Source organism: Poecilia reticulata, linkage group LG13 (assembly GCF_000633615.1).
Source record: "Poecilia reticulata strain Guanapo linkage group LG13, Guppy_female_1.0+MT, whole genome shotgun sequence".
Lineage (NCBI taxonomy): Eukaryota > Metazoa > Chordata > Actinopteri > Cyprinodontiformes > Poeciliidae > Poecilia > Poecilia reticulata.
The window spans coordinates 3,532,679-3,548,956 of NC_024343.1; the positions used below are offsets into that span (position 1 = coordinate 3,532,679).

The 16,278-nt window shown below is 37.0% G+C and overlaps 1 protein-coding gene across 2 annotated transcripts; it reads right to left on the reverse strand.

Annotated features, from left to right (window-relative positions):
* Positions 1-6,725: 6,725 nt before the first annotated feature.
* On the reverse strand, positions 6,726-13,349 carry nkapd1 (NKAP domain containing 1). 2 transcript variants are annotated; one of them, XM_008424965.2, is made up of 6 exons: positions 13,242-13,349; positions 12,921-12,997; positions 10,657-10,745; positions 9,910-10,050; positions 9,740-9,793; positions 6,726-7,490 (listed from the first exon to the last, which is right to left on the reverse strand). In XM_008424965.2, exons 2-6 carry the CDS (start codon positions 12,987-12,989, stop codon positions 7,055-7,057), a joined length of 789 nt encoding a protein of 262 aa, XP_008423187.1. In that variant the 5' UTR covers positions 12,990-12,997; positions 13,242-13,349; the 3' UTR covers positions 6,726-7,054. The 2 variants fall into 2 exon arrangements, with proteins under 2 accessions (XP_008423187.1, XP_008423186.1); XM_008424964.2 differs by lacking the exon at positions 13,242-13,349 and having other exon boundaries at positions 12,921-13,034.
* Positions 13,350-16,278: the final 2,929 nt, after the last annotated feature.

The window sequence follows — 16,278 nt, forward strand, 5'->3', positions numbered from 1 at the left end:
AGTTGTTCACATTCTTCAGCCACTCAGCCAAAATATTAGTGTCACTTTGAGATCAGTGAATGATCAGTGTTAGTTTACCTCATAGCATGAGTAGAAGGAAATTAGCCAAAAAGTTTAGTTTTGGTTACATTTCTCTGGCATATTTACTGTTATTTTTGTGGCTTTTATCTCTGCAGTTGCTCCAGAGTTCTTCAGAGCCTCTCAGTCGCTTATTATTGATCACCTTACCTGAAATGTTTTCATACTGAGATAAAATTACATAAAAATGGATTTTCTATTATTATTATTGTTGTCAAGATAAAGTCAGCTAAGTAAAACAAAATTATTGCTACACTTTGCAGAATTTAGCATTTAAAAGAAAAAAAATTATATATATATATATTTATTTTTTCATTTTTTTCCTTTCAGCTCATACTTTTGTGCTACTGTATAGGATTAGCAAGTAAAGTCACACCAACAATGTTGATGTTTGTGGCGGTAATGTGATAAAATCCAAGGGATTTTAGGAATACTGTTGCAAAAAGCGTCATCGTTAATGCAGCCAATGGCTCCTGGAATCACGCTATGTGAAAAACAACTTGTAATTTCTGTGAATGATCATATGTTTGCTGGGAGCTGTAAAACACCTTCAGCTGTGGGTTTTGGCTAAGCATCTTTAAGCGGTTGCAGTGAAGGTTTTCTTGAAGAAGCCGGCCTGTTTTCATGACTTTCATTTGCTTTTCTTTTTTCCTATTTCAGGGATTCAGTCAGCTACAAACAAGCAAATCTCGTAGTTTTCCTCTGCTTGGAGGGAACGTTTAGCCTTTTGACACAGACTTAGCAAAGGGCTCCAGGCTTCTACAGTGAACACAATTTCAGACTGGTTTACAAAACACTTCCATTGGCATTAGATTATCTCAAAACAACCACATGCCATGGGGCTAGCTATTTGCTACCAGCTTGCACAGAGGATGATGTTAATAAGGTTAGAACAGTGGAGGAGGGAAAGAAAATCTATATTTTCAGGGTTGTTAATGGCGATACGAGCTCTTTTTCTCAGTAATTACAAAGGCGGCAACACCTGACAGGCTAGGCAACCTGCTGCTCATCAGTTGAGCTTTTTATAAATCATTAATGTATTTACTTTGATCATGAAACCAGATTATTCAATTCAGTTKAACCTTCTTATACTCTTATTTATTTATTCATACTAAGCCTATAGCAGAATAGCTACAGCGATAGGTCAGGATAGCCTAAGCAGAGATGAATTAAGAAAATCTGGTTCATATCGGATTTGAAGAACATGTCCCATTAAAAATAACACTGAGGTTCTGTACTTAATTTACTGAAGGCCAATTGAATGTCATACTGATGAAGTGATTGACTTACAAGCCTCTTTTCTCAAGGTTTTTGTCAAAAGACAAATACTCTTGTCTCATTTTAAAAGCCGGAAATTTTAAATCATTCAGGTTTTTATGTCTTCAGGACATGCCCATAATTTACCTAATCTTTATGGTAAAGATAACTAAGTGTAACCAGCACAACGTTGAAAATTGACAAATTGACAACAATTGACAAATTATTTATATATATATACTGCTCAAAAAATAAAGGGAACACTTAAACAACACAATATAACTCCAAGTAAATCAAACTTCTGTGAAATCAAACTGTCCACTTAGGAAGCAACACTGATTGACAATTTCACCTGCTGTTGTGCAAATGGAATAGACAACAGATGGAAATTATTGGCAATTATATTTCATTCATTCAGATCTAGCATGTGTTATTTGAGTGTTCCCTTTATTTTTTTGAGCAGTGTATATATAAGGAGAATTGGCTCTGAGCCTATGCCCTGTGGTACACCACAAGTAACCCTGGAGAGTGAAGATTTCTCAGTTACCTGAACAGATTTAAATCTGTCGGACAGATGAGATTTAAAGCAGCCTGGTGCTGTTCCTCTGATCCCCACATGTTCCGATCTTTCTAAGAGAATATTGTGATTGATTTTGTTAACAAAAAAAAGAAGGTCTAATAAAACAAGAACAGTCTGTTTTCTGAGGCCAAGATAATATAATTTGTAGTTTTCATCCGTTCTTTTTTCAGTGCTATGATGAGCTCTGAAACCTGAGTGAAACCTTTCAGAAGGGTTGTTATTGGCTAGATGCTCACACACTTGATTAGCAACTATTTTTTTCAAGAATGTTATATCAGAAAGGAATAATAGCGATATATCTGCAACTTATCAAATCTCACTTACGAACCTGTGGTACACATTTGTTTACCAAGGATAGATTATTCACATCTAAGCTGGAGATGGTAATTAAGGGAAAACATTGTGTCTAACATCCAAACTGAAGGTTTAGAAGAAGCGAATATTTTTGATAACTTGGAAAGTTCGACTGAATCAGAACAGATTGGGCTCTACGGTTACATTCAATGCTGACTCATTTACTGAGAATGAATAATCACATTCGGGAGGAGGCCAGTGATTCAACCGGTTTTATTTATAAAGAACTCCACCGAGTCATTACTGCCGAGAGCCGAGGGAAAGCTCGACTCAGCAGAACTGTGATTCTGTGTAAGTTTGGCAATCGTCCTAAAAAAGAAACCAAGGATTATTCTTATTCTCCTCCGTTACTGATGAAAATAAGCTGTTGGCAAATTGTCCTTTTTTAAAAATTTTTTTATAAAAGTGGACTCCATTTTCTCCCTAATTTCCCAACACGGCTCTGAATTGAATCATAAATAATGTGTTTTCCAACTGAGGTGAGATTGTCAGTATTTGATCCTTCAGACCTTTTGTATAGGAAATTGCCCTGCATTCCCCCCCACTTAACAATTGAAAAGAATCACAAGATGTTTTATCGGAACATGTCACAGCATAATGTTGAAAGGTTATTTCAAAGCGCTGGAAGTGAGAAGCACTCATTCAGTTATCAAATCATTTCCTGCTGTCAATACATCTCTGTTGTTTGGCTCCAAACCGGATCAGGGTTTTTTTTTTTTTTTTTAAGAGATAAGCTGGAGGTAGTGCTTTTCTTCACCCTTTTCATTTTTATATGTTTAAGTATCAGATTATAGCTTCAAATCTGCAGTAGAGCTTACCTTTCTGCTCAAGATAAAGTTGTCATTTTTCCATATTTAGGTTGCTCAACATATCTAAATACCAATTTATATGTCATCTCTGAGTCATCCAGCTCTGACATTTCTATTTTGTTACTGAAAGTTTTACAAATGTTATTAGCATTGACATTTGCCAAGTAAAATTATCTTCAAGACATTACAAATGGGTGGCATTTATTTTGCATTAGAGTAAGTGTTTTAATTATGAACCTACTTACGAGTGATTCACCTTTTGATGCATTGCACTAGTTTTTTGAGAAGTACTAGTAATTCTTTTAACAGGATTGTGTCTGACGTAAAAATCAACATATTCAAGCGTTAAATTCTGTCCCCTATTTTTGAAAAGGAGGCAGACTTTGTCACATGTGCACAGACACAGCTGGAACATCATGTATACCTATTTAAAATCAATAGCCATATGCTGTCTTGGGCCACACACACAATACACTGCTATGTAAAAAGAAAAAAATGGAGGTAGTGCTTTGCTAAATGTCAACACGTCTAGATAACAAGGTCCAAGCGTGTCACATTTCACAGGTCAGGAAAAAAGTTAAGAAAAAAAATTTAATTGGGAGGGCTATGAGGTCCGCTATGCCAKCTTGACTTTGTGTGGAAAATGCTTGCATGTTTATCAGAATTGTTTTACCGCGGAAGCGAGGCTATCGCTCACCAGTACGTTAATATTTTTTAACCCTCCAGCATTGTGCGCATGCGCGAACTTTCCGGACGTAAACAACAATTAGCAACACTTTGCCTAAGGCAAACTAGGCGGAAGTAGAAATGGAGGAAAGGGCAACAGTTAATGGGGAAGCTCTTTGGATGGACGTTTTGTAGTAAGACTGGTAAAAAGTACAACAACTTTGCTGTGCACTGGCGCAAAGACAGACAGAGGAAGGGACGAGCCGTGAGCTGGGTGCTGGAGGATAGCGTGGCTGCACCTATCCTCAACTGTTTGGATTTCGCTGCATTTCCGAGAAAGGCGTGGATTCTCACCTTCGTTCCGAAAGTCATTAGGACCTCATATAAACCAGCCACACTGGAGCGAGGAATGGTGGTGAGTTCCTAAAGGATCAGACCTGAAACGGGCGTTTATTGGGAATATTGCCGACTTTTATGTTTTCAATTCTTTAGTGATCCCACTAATTAAAAACTGTTCTTTACATTCAGTTTATTTTTGCTAAGTCTAAAGGGCTCTGCGCGTTCGAGACTGTTGTAGCGAACATGCAACTGTAAAAAGTTAGTTTGTTTAAACTATCACCATGTCAATGACATCACCATGTGACAAATAATCTGGAGTAGCGCTAACTAGAAACAACCAATCAGAGTCAGGGGGAGGATCTTAACCCATAAATCCCTTCTTGTTTTTGCCAAGCTACAGCTTCTGCCTGATAGCAGAGCCCAAGGGCGTAGGAACGAGTCTGTCATTGGGGGGGACGCATATCGGAAACCTGACAGATCAGTAAATGGCTTGAGCAGAAATGTCAAACAATTATGCCATTAACACGTCAGTAATGCGTTACTCTAATCTGGCCCTTGTTTCAGTAACAAGCATTCTAACATGTTATTATTTAGAATCCAATAATCAGATTAAAGTTATGCATAGTATAATGACCTTCATTCCAGGATGAACACTCACTTTAGAATTTGCCTCACAACTAGCAAGATAAATACTCTGGTAGCACAGACAAGCTACCAGATTCTGATCTTATTGGTCAAAAGACATTTGATTATTGGTCAAAATGCATTTATATAAATTGACTGGTAATTGAACTGGTTCTACCTCTTTCTAAAACCAAAGTAGAAAACGGCTCATAAAATAGAACTCAGCAGTTTTAAACTCAATACATCAGTTTGACCAACAAGAATAAAATCTAAAAAACAAGTTGTGTTCTTCTTGAACATCTCTCTACATCAGTGCAACAGTTTGATCTACAAAATAAATAAAAATKATACTTTTCACGTCTAACAGACCTTTAGCTCCTCGCTGTTAACTCAGTCTCACTTCCAGCTCTGTATACATTATTATACATCTCAACTCTATTTACTGTGTAGCAAAAATTTTCACATTCATTTTTAAACTTCTCCTCAAGCACTTTTCTTATTGCCTCCTAACCGTTACCCTTATAGTGTGGAAATAAAGAACAAAATATTGAAACGTTGAAATAAATCAACCTGACATCAGTCTTCACCTGTTCTCCTTTCTGGCTTTATTGAAATTAATATAATTTTTATATCGTCACACTCTGAAACTCCACCTGACTCTCCTATGTCTTCCCTGACCTGCTCCTCTCATAATAAAATAGTTTAGTTTATTTAAAAATTAAAAACAGTTCATACATATTTCAATAAACTAAATGAAGACCTCACCAGAGCTTCTTCACCTTTCTTCATCATTCTAGCACTGCTGTTCTCCTAAATATCTGAATAATATAATAATATATAAATACATATTAAGTGGTCAGTATGATCAGGTGTTGCTCACTTTAAATAATAAAAAGGCTCATTTCGCTGCTGTTTCAGTCTCATTCTAAATCATTGTGACTAGACTAGCTAACTTTTAAACGGCAGTAAAATTTTGAACATGTGACGATCCCAGAAATAAAACCGCTTCACCAAAAAGATTTAGTTCTATATATAAAAGTAAACTGACAACATGTTATAAACGAGCGATATTTATGGCAACATTCCTGACAGATCGTCTGCTGCTGCCTTTACTCTGAGCCGTTAAGAGGGGGCAGGGGGAGGAAGCGCTCTGCTGAATGCGCTGTTAGCGCCTTCAAAATAAAAGCATGCGAGTGGAAGATTTTAAAATTCTTCGCAACTGCGGTGAAATTATTGGGGGGGACGAATGTGACTGTCTCCAATATTGGGGGGGACATGTCTCCCCCCGTCCCCCCTGCTTCCTACGCCTATGGCAGAGCCTGTTACAAATGCTAGGTCTAGTTAGCATGGCCAGTGATGATGGAGGATAAACGGTTTTTCTGTAATAGTAAGTTACTTATCCACCATTAGCACATTTAGCAGCAAGTACATAAGGTGACTGACAGCGCTAAAACCCTCCTCCCCGCTCTGATTGGTTGTTTTTGCACTGGTCTGATAAATTTCTTCAGAGGGCAATATTAGCACAGAGGGGAATTGAAGGAAGTCAATCTTTTCACATATTAAACGTCTAATAAGATTATGATATGTTGACAGTTTGAACAATTAAGCAAAATTCATTCTTTATGAAAGTTATGTACCTCGGCTTTAAGCACATTCCAAACGCATTTTAATTTCCATCGGTTTAGGATTGCATGCAACATGTTTTTAGCTCTATTTACTTTATCCCCATGCCATCTAGAATTTTTAAAATTAAAACAGTCCACTATAAACTGATCTTTTTTTTCCATACTTATATAAAAACTACAGACTGGAGTAAAAAATTGTCGAATATCACTAGGAATCATCTTTACAAATACTCCTTTACAAATACTAAAAATTTGTTTAAAATTTTTCTAGAAAAATTTAAAACAATTGCAAAATAGAAGTTTATTTTAGATATGGCAATATTTCAGCAACAAATGTATAAAATGTATAAACCTAAAAAGCTCTTGTAGAAAAACACAATTTGTCTCACTTGATTGAACTTGCATAATTTCACTCTATTAAATACACTTTAAAAAAAGTCACAATTTTAGGACCAAAACCTGAGGTGACGCAGGAAACAGGTGATCAATGAGGCTGTGTCTTGTAGGATTCCCGATGCGTTAGGCGGTGGAAACTGCTCCATTGTTTTTCATGCAGCCTGCTAAGTGAGCTCAGATATGTATCCTAAAAAGGGGCAGACTAAGGACCATCAGCAATGGTTGTTGGTGCACTGTAAAAACACAACACGACCCCACGGTTGAGGCCTCCCTCGTGAACTCAAAACAGTGATCTCCTAGTCGTTAGCTCTACGTGTGTTTGCGTCTCAGTCATTTGAGCCATCATTGGAGCTCTCCTCACCCGCTTCCTTCCAGTTTTTCCTCCTCTTCTTTTTCAAGTCCAATTCTGAGTCCGAGTCCTTGAGGGAGTCGCGCTTTCGCTTTTTGCGACTGTTAGTCCGTCTCTCCTTTTTTCCTCCGCTGTTGCTTTCTTCTGAGCTGCTGTCCTCGTCTCTCCTTTGGGTTTTCACACTTTTCTTGTTTTTGTGTCGACCTTTGCCTCTATTTTTTTTCCTTTGCTTGTCTTTCGTGTCACTTCTGTCGTCCGTACCACTGTCATCGCTCGAAGACTTGGCTTTCTTCTTCTTTTTCTTTTTCTTCCTTCGGGATGATTTTTTGGACCTCTTTGACAGACATGCTTCTGTGTCAGACTTGGATTTCTTCATTTTGTGGCGTCTGTTCTTTATGGTTACACTTTTGTCACTGCAAAAAAAAAAAAGTGAACAATGTTAAACTAGTCAAAGCACAGCAACATAAACACATTGTTTGCTTTCAGTAAATGTAATTTTTTAGTTAAAATAATCAATATTTTCTATATTACAATAATGCTCTGTGTTGAGTCAAACTAATTGCTTTGGAGAAGTCCAATCAGTCCATCTCTACTTAAGAAATTGATTTTGATGGATTTGAGAACAAAGTATTCCCACTAAATTGGCCCCACATATTGAAGTTATTTTTACAATGTGCTGATGGTTGTTTTGGTTTTGATGGTTAGATTTAAAGGGGCAGTATTATGCGAAATTGACTTTTTTTTTACTTTACATAAAGTTTTTCCCTCATCGAAACATACCTGGAGTGTTGCTTTGATTATTTTATGCATGTTTGAGAAATCCTCTCATCTCCCATAACAACCATTCAACTGCGTAAAACAGCTGGGTGGACGTAGCCCCGCCTTCAAGACGCAGCTTCTACTCTGAGCTGCAGTAACATAGTTACTTATTTGTGCTATAAAAAGACAGAATGTGCTTGGAAAAATACATTACACTGTCGCTTTAATATAAAAGACAGAAATAAAATGCCCACTGTCATTTTTGGTGCTACTTTGATCTATGTCAGGTTTTAGTTAAATTAATAACCTAACTGTTATGTTACAATCGGATTCTAAGTATAATAATTTTTAAATTAACTTTGATTCTGATCACGATATATTTAGGAATAAACAAATCAATGAGACCTCCATAAACAGTGACTCTTTAAATCAGATGATACATAAACAAATACAGCCATGGGACTCAAACTGAATATGTTGAACAGTATATGTTTCAAAAACTCCCAATAGAAATGAGATTATATATAACATAATAGAAGAAAGGTTACCAGTTAGCAATAACCCTCTTCTGGGCAAGATGGAAGGAAATAGGCAAGGTATCTGTTGGCAAACAATATAACATCAAATTTGTTGGATTTGGTCAGTAAAAAGATGAATGTATCTTTAAAGACATGGTTAAAATGCCAAACAAGTATTTACATCCATCTATTCATCCATTTTCTTACACCCTTATCCCATTGGGGCTGGGATGGGTGCTGGTCCCCATCTCCAGCTATCACGGAGGTACACCCTGGACAGGTCGCCACTTCATCGCAGGTAGTTTACATTAAGAAATAAAATACAAAATTGTGCCGATATGATCTGGATTTAATCCCAATCTAACTGAGGCTAACTGAAGGGCTGGGCCAACAGAGGACTTATTATTTGCTTCTAGTATCTTTTTTCAGAAACTGAAAAATGAATACAGTTAGTAAAACCATATTCAGGGAAATTTTAGACAAAATACCTTAATTTTCAGTGAACAACAGCACATTATCATGGAGAGCATTCAGTTTTTAAATCACCTGTTCATTAGGCTCATTTTAAAGGCTTCCTGGCTACTGGAGATACTGTGACTCCCAAGCAAATTATTTTCATTCTAGTTCTGACATTTTGGCATGCTATTCATATTGAATTGGTCATCTTATTAGAAATTAATGTACAATTTAATTGGGGGAGGACTATGATTTGGACATTTTCAATTATTGCAGTTAGAAAAGCCATTACAGTAAAAAAGTAATAGTTTAAAAAGGGGGAATTATGTATTTTCCAGGCATATAGTGCAATTCTATAGCACAATTAAGTAACTATGTGACCTTGATTTGTCATAAAAACCCTATGTATACATATCAAACATGGCTTAAAAGAAATTTGACTTTGTATTTGATGCCTTGAAATTAGGCCTCTGTCTCTTTAAGAAACTCCTGCTCTTTCTGACAGTCCGCCTTCAGGAAGTCATCACAAACATGCTTCTCATTATGCCGTTTACAAACATTCTTACTGGAGCTCCAGGGTGGAGCTTTGTGAGAACAAGTGTTTAGGCACCCCCTGAATGGTTGCCATGGGAGATTGAAGAGTTACTCAAACATGCATGAATGAATCAAAGCAACACTCCGGATATGTTTGTGATGAGGGAAGGCCGTTATAAAATGATAGGTCAAAGGTAAAAAAAATTACATTATAACCATACTTTAATACAAGAAAAGCAATCTGTCAAAGTCAGAATGGGAAAGCACTTAATAGAAAACTGGAAATTGATTTTTGCCCTGAAAACACTGATAGTTGCATGAATGCAATTCAAAACAGAATTACATAACCGGCTTCTTTTTTTTTTCTGTTGTTTTGGCTTTTGTTTTTTGCATACCTGTCAGTGTCAAACTCCTCAGGATAGAGCTCCTTGAAGCCACTGTGCCCCCACCTGTGAAGTGGAACACGGCGTTCAATTACAGCGCGGGCGCTTCTGGAGTGTCTCTGACAAAATAACAAAAGCAGAAAACTACAAATCAAAACGCAGAGAAACATCACAACGTCTACCTGTCTGGATCGCCGGCCTCAAATTCGTAGAGCCTGCGTGTCCAGTACCGAGCCTCTCTGTCGTCGTGCTCCGACGCTCGCTCTCTTCCGGCACTCGTGTTTCTGGGATGGCCGGACACTCGATCGCAGTGCATTCCTCCTCTGGAATATGACCCATATTCATGATTCAAAAAGGGCAACTGAAGTAAAATTGTCCAAGATTATTATATTTCTAAGTCAACATTCCATATTCAAGTATGAGTACTCTATCCTTTGGTAATAACCTATTATTATTATTATTATTATATCGAGATCTTAGCTGTGGATTCATCCTTTTCTACAAATGATCAAATATACATTAAAGGAATTATATTATTGCTTTTTAGGCAATACGATCCTTATTTTATGATTTTAAAAATCATTTCTTTATCTTTTAACATAATGCTAGTATTGTATAAAAAGGCTCAAGTGTTTAAATGAAAAATTGCAGAATGTGCCATTTTCTTATCCGATTGATTAATCATCAGAATAGTTGATAACTAAAATAACTGTTAGTTGCAGTCCTGTTTCAGTGCCAGTACAAAAAGTCTCATTTTTATCAAGATTTAAACTGTGGGACCTGCAAAAAGAGAGAGGTATTCGTGCACGGAATAATACCTAACATCAATTTCCAGCCGGCGTAGGAGAAATGTATGACCCGAAAAACATGGATCTGTGCGGCATTTGCTCGGCCGGCTCAAATTAAACTGGGATGTTTTTTGCTCCCACCTCATAATGTCTGTGCTGGGCAAATGTTTGTGGTCAGATGCCTGGATCTCCCAGTCTCGCATCTTCCACATCTCCATCTCCTCTTGGATCTGCGGAGAGTCAACAACAATATGTACATGGAAAAACCTGACAGATGCGCGTTCATTCACACACACACACTGTGAAGCTTTTACGTACTGCGTACATATTCATTTTAGTTATTGTGCCTTATAATAAAAAAATGTGTACTTTTCAATGCCCTGACCATAATTCTATCAGATAATACGCACAACCAATGTTTAAGCCCTGACATAACATGAAACTCAATGAATTCTATTTTAAGGGATTAAAAAAAGAAAAGAAAAAAAAAGAAATCCCTATTGTGCAGCAGTGAGCTGCAGTTTTACTCAGCTGAAGGAGGAGAGCGGTGCCAGGTGAAACCGGCTGGCACAGCTGCCGCACATTGTCTAAGCAGCTTCTCTTATCATATGCAGTTGCATGCTGGGAAATGAGAGCCTGTCAGACGCAGCCACACAGGAGCACCATCCGCCTGCCAGCCTGCACCAAATTATTCCTGAAAGTGTTTTCTTTTTATATCAACTGTTTAACAGTGCACTCCACTGTGTTGGGCAAACTCAAAAATGAAGTGGGTTTTGATGAGTCTCTGTCGGGAACTACTTAGCTTTAAAGGCACAGATTTTTTCTTTTCTTTCTGAAAACAAAAAAATAACTCCATCACTGGCTGAAATGTATTTTTCTTCTACAGAGCCTACAGTTATTTGACATACTTTGGGGATATTAATCATGTAGGAGCTTTATCTTACCTTCAGCTCTAGGTGCCTTGCAAAAAATTTTTCTACTTGAACTTTTTTACATTACAGCCACAAACTACTATGTACTTAAGGGCAGGTTTTCTGCATGTTTCACCAATTAAAATTTAAGATCCGCATCATGACAGAAATGACCAAAGGAAAAAATGTCCAACAGTTTGTGTCGCACCAAAGGTTGCTCTTAGATTAGCAGTAGTAGCTGCGTCGACTGTATTTTGGGGGAGCCAGAGGAACAAAACTGTGACATTTCTGGGGTTTTAACCCTGTAGTGCCAAGATGTTTTTTTCACAGAATAGATATTGCATAGTATGAGTTGGCAATGAAAGTGAACCAGTGGTGAAGATGAACATCGCCCTGCAAATTTGCACATACCCACAGCTAACTAGCTAGATAGCAAGGACATTTTAGCAGTTTGTTACTGACAAAACTTAAGACTTGTGATTAACATATTTAAGGCCAAATTATTATTATTTTTAAGAATTTAAGAAATTTTAAGCTTTATTTTTAGATACATTAATTTAAGACTTTTCTTATGCATGGATTTTATTTGATAGACTAAAACAAAGGTGTGAAAAAGAAAAATAATTAGATTTTACTCTTTAAGATTTAAAAAAAAAAAATCTGAAACATGTTGCATGCATTTTTTTTATCCCAACCCACCAATTCAATACCTATTGCTGCAGTTCATCTAAGAACTAAACTTTGACTCGAGAGCATGCTTTGATCCATTCCAGTGTAGTTCTTTCTGTATGTTTAGGGTCCTTTTTGGGCTGAAGTCCCCCTCATTTCTTACGTTTTACCTTTAAACAAACCATCTCTTTTAACCGTTCTTCCAAAAAAGAGAGATTTGTGGAGTACATCACTAATAGCTGCTCCAGCGTTAGCATAATGTGTCAAACTTTTTTTTTTTTTTTTTTTTTGCGTAACAAAATAGATACCATCGTGATTTAATTTATCAACTACAGTTAAAAGTTGACATGCTGTCATAAATTTTATTAAAGTTTTACATCCATTTATAGAAGCTACTCTTAAATGTGCACTTCACTTAAAACATCCCTTGCTACCTCGATAATTACACGCTTATGTATACTACGGGAAAGATGGAGTTTAGAGCCTCCTACCAGCTTGACTATACTTCAAACAACAATTAGGAAAAAGAAAAACTTTTCAGCCTCCTGCTGTTTTAAAACGCACCAACCCCAATGTGTCAACCCCTTGCTTTACCGAGTGTCAGATCTCTTTTACTGTGATCTGTGCACTGACGCCGATTAACATACAGCTTATACTTTTTTTTTCTTTGATGTTCGTATCACCTGATATTTTGACAAACTTTAAGAGAAAGTAGAGTATAAACATATATTGTTGCCATGGAAAATTACGTAAAGGAAGCACCAGTGAAAGTAGTTTTTATTAAGTTAATCGCCTCCTAACACAAACATAGGAAGCCACACGCACCTTGTTGTGGGCATCTGTGTGTCGGATTACATTCCTCAGCAGCGTCTTCCCAAGCGGCTGCTTTGCCATGGCGACACCTGACGAGAGACCCACGTCCATCAAACACAAACGAAATAGCTATTCAGAATAAAGATCAAAAATAGGTATAAAAAACCGGGGAGAAACAGACTTTCTCCATCAGCAACTATTCGAACAGTCACCTGTGTTAGCTGCTCTGCATTTAAGCTAACAATGCTGAATAAAAGAGTGCAAAGTTTACAACATTCATTCATTGAGCTACTAAAACTTCCCCAATGTACCATAAAAATGTACAAATTGTACCTGTCAGAAGCCAGGAGAATTCGAAAGGAAGAAAACACAGCCTAAAGTCTTCACTTCCGCAGTGTCACAGGACGTCGGGACAAACTGAACGCTGATTGGACAAACGGCCTATCGACAGTAATGACGTTACACGGCTGAATCTTGTTCTATGGCAAGTTGCTTTTATATTTAATAGATGGGGCGCCTTTCTTTGGGGAGCCTTTTGTTAAGTTGGCGTCTGATAGTTGTGCAGATTCTTTGTGTATATCATAATAAATAAATAAATAAATAAATATATATATATATATATATATATATGACACATAACATTACATAATAAGTAATGTTATGTGCATATAAGTAAGGGGTATATGTTTTTGTTCTTGGTTGTGTTGGTACTTATATTTTATAATTTCATCAAGAGGTCTAGGAATCTTAAATTTATGACTTCCTGTCTCAAGTGAAAATACAGTATGGTCTGACGGACTCTCATTTCTCTTTCTGGACAATACAAGAGATTATGGCTTTCAAGTCAGACAGTTGTGTGTTAATATTCATAGGTATGACACCAACGACTGCCCTGCACTTGCTGATATCTGCTTTTAGAGCAATAATTAAATACTTGAACTGTCAGAGTCAGACAAGCATCAAAGTTTCTGGCAACCACACACAGTGGGGAAGATAGTAAGGGAGAAAAAATATTTTAACATTTGCTTGCTAAGTTTTCTAAGTGCTCCAGGACTTCAAATGTTGTATGGGCAAACATGGCTAAAGTCAACCACAGGTAGTTTTAGCAGATTGTACAAAGAGGAATGGTCCTTTCTTTGTACCCTTAAAAAAGTAAATATCATCCTCACTCTTTGAAATATAAAGACATCTTAAAAAAAATAGAAAGAAAACATGGAGGGCTTTGAAGAATAAATCTGAAAATGTACCATCACTGGATCTTTCAGTTTGTTAATAAATCCACATATTCGACCAGATAAACATATAAATTGTTTATCAATCAAAAATGACCTTCTCCCACAGCCATTTCAGTCTTTTGACCTAAATTTAATCAAAAACCTGTGGAGTGAGCTGAAGAGAAGAGGACAAAGGAAATGACTCTGGACAGTGAACGATCTATAGAGATTTTGCAACGAGGAATGGTCAGTGATTCTGCTATCTAGTTTCACAAACCTTGTGAAATATTATCGAAGAAAACTAAGTGTTGTCCTCTGGGGGGAAAAAGGGTGGTTGTGCAAAGTATTAACTGCACAACCACCCTACTTTTCGATTACTTTTCCTCTCTCCACTAAATTAACTCAGACATTAATTTTACTTTTTTCTATAGTGTAATCATTCTACTGCAATAAAAGCAGAGTTTATTGTGAGGCTTTTTCTATTACTACTTTTCCTAGGTAAAATCTTTGTGCTTTGCACTTTATATTACAGGATCTCTGCATAGCGGTTATTTAATCATAGGTGAGGATCTAAATACAGACTAGTTCATGGCAAATAACAGAGAAGGACGTGTCCCAGTAATAAGAGAGAAATGTGAGGCAGAGAAGCTGCTGAGAAGTTAAATAAAGATCCATATGGGGACAAACGAGAAGGGCAGGAAATGGATTTTCTATTTTAGAAAACAACTAAAGGGGAAAAAAAAGTGTAAATGATGCAGTATTATGAGAATTATTTATTTATTTTTAAACAAGTAATAAGAAGATAGTGCAACTCAGAAAGCACAAAATGTTGGGAAAGGAAAGAAAAAGACCTTGTTAATCGGGTTTTGGAAGTGAAAGTTACACATGAAGCTAAAATCTATGGTGACCCATTTATTACACTTTACTTTTTTTTTTGTCTTGCAATATAAACTTCTCATATTCCAGGTCATAAATATCTAAATGCAACAACTTCATAAAAAGATTCAGATACTGGGAGTGAATGCTGCAGATCTTTACAAAAAAAAAAGCATTGATCTATCACATTTTCTTTAGGACGATGCGTCCTGCCACAAACAAACAATGTCCAACTTTCTTCCTCATACTGAAAACCTTTTAGCCCTGTCAACGTGAAAGATTTAAAGAGAAGTTAGATGATACTGCTTACGTACAGCTATTATGTGAAGACCTCCAAAGTTTGTTAGAGAACATTAATAAAAGAAATCCTTAACAAGACCTGTTCGCAATTTGCCACAAGCCAGCTACAGGATACAGCATGAAGGAACATTCCACTGTCAAATTAGACTAAAACTTAACTTTCTGGCTTGCATTTGGGCCAGACAACCAACACACATCCTGACAGTGCCGCTTCGTTCCGCAGGGATACTTCACTTCATCAGAGATGGAGAATATGGTCAGAGGTGAAAGGAAGATGGATGGAGTTAAAAACATGGCAATGGAAACCCGTTCGAAGCTGCAAACCACTTGAGATCCCGTTAAAACCCACTGGGCTTTATGAGAGCTTTGCTTGTCCATTCTTGACTGAAATCTGACCCAAATAAACCCAAGTTACCTCTAAAAGCAGGAACTCTTTCTGTAACCTACTTTTGCTAAATTGCAGCCCTCAGTGGGACCAACGTAACACTACACGGAGCTCAGACGGGGTTCATCCAAAATACGCCATGTCCTTTTCTAATGTAAAGTCATTAGGATAATTTGTTTGCAGACAACACACAAACAAGATGGATGACTTTGTGTAAACCAATTAGGCTGTGGTCTATTCAGGCTGTCCTGACTGTGATTCAAGGCGTTTTAGAAGTCACAAAATGATGGGCTTGACTATGACGTAACCTGCTTTAATGTACTTMATTTCACGATTGTTCTGTTTTTGAGTGAGATTGTGTTAGATCCTATGTCTCATCGTAAGTTTAGTTGAGTCTTGGGGATAAAAGCAAATATTATTTAACTAATTTTAGATCCAGTCATGGTCCACAGTTTGTCTTATAGTCTGAGCTGTTTATTCACCATCTACCTTCTTCTTGTAGTCCTATTGCCATCTGCAATAATGCACCGCCCCTGGTCAAAAACAACCAATCAGAGCCAGGAGGAGGGTCTTAGTGTTGTCAATCAAACTTGTG

Excerpts from the sequence above, each read along its gene's own strand:
- nkapd1 (XM_008424964.2), bottom strand. The coding sequence starts at position 13,019 with ATGGACGTGGGTCTCTCGTCAGGTGTCGCCATGGCAAAGCAGCCGCTT. Across the intron at positions 10,746-12,920 it reads ACACAGATGCCCACAACAAG|ATCCAAGAGGAGATGGAGAT; the intron begins GTGCGTGTGGCT and ends GACTCTCCGCAG. Across the intron at positions 7,491-9,739 it reads GAGGAGTTTGACACTGACAG|TGACAAAAGTGTAACCATAA; the intron begins GTATGCAAAAAA and ends TTTTTTTTGCAG.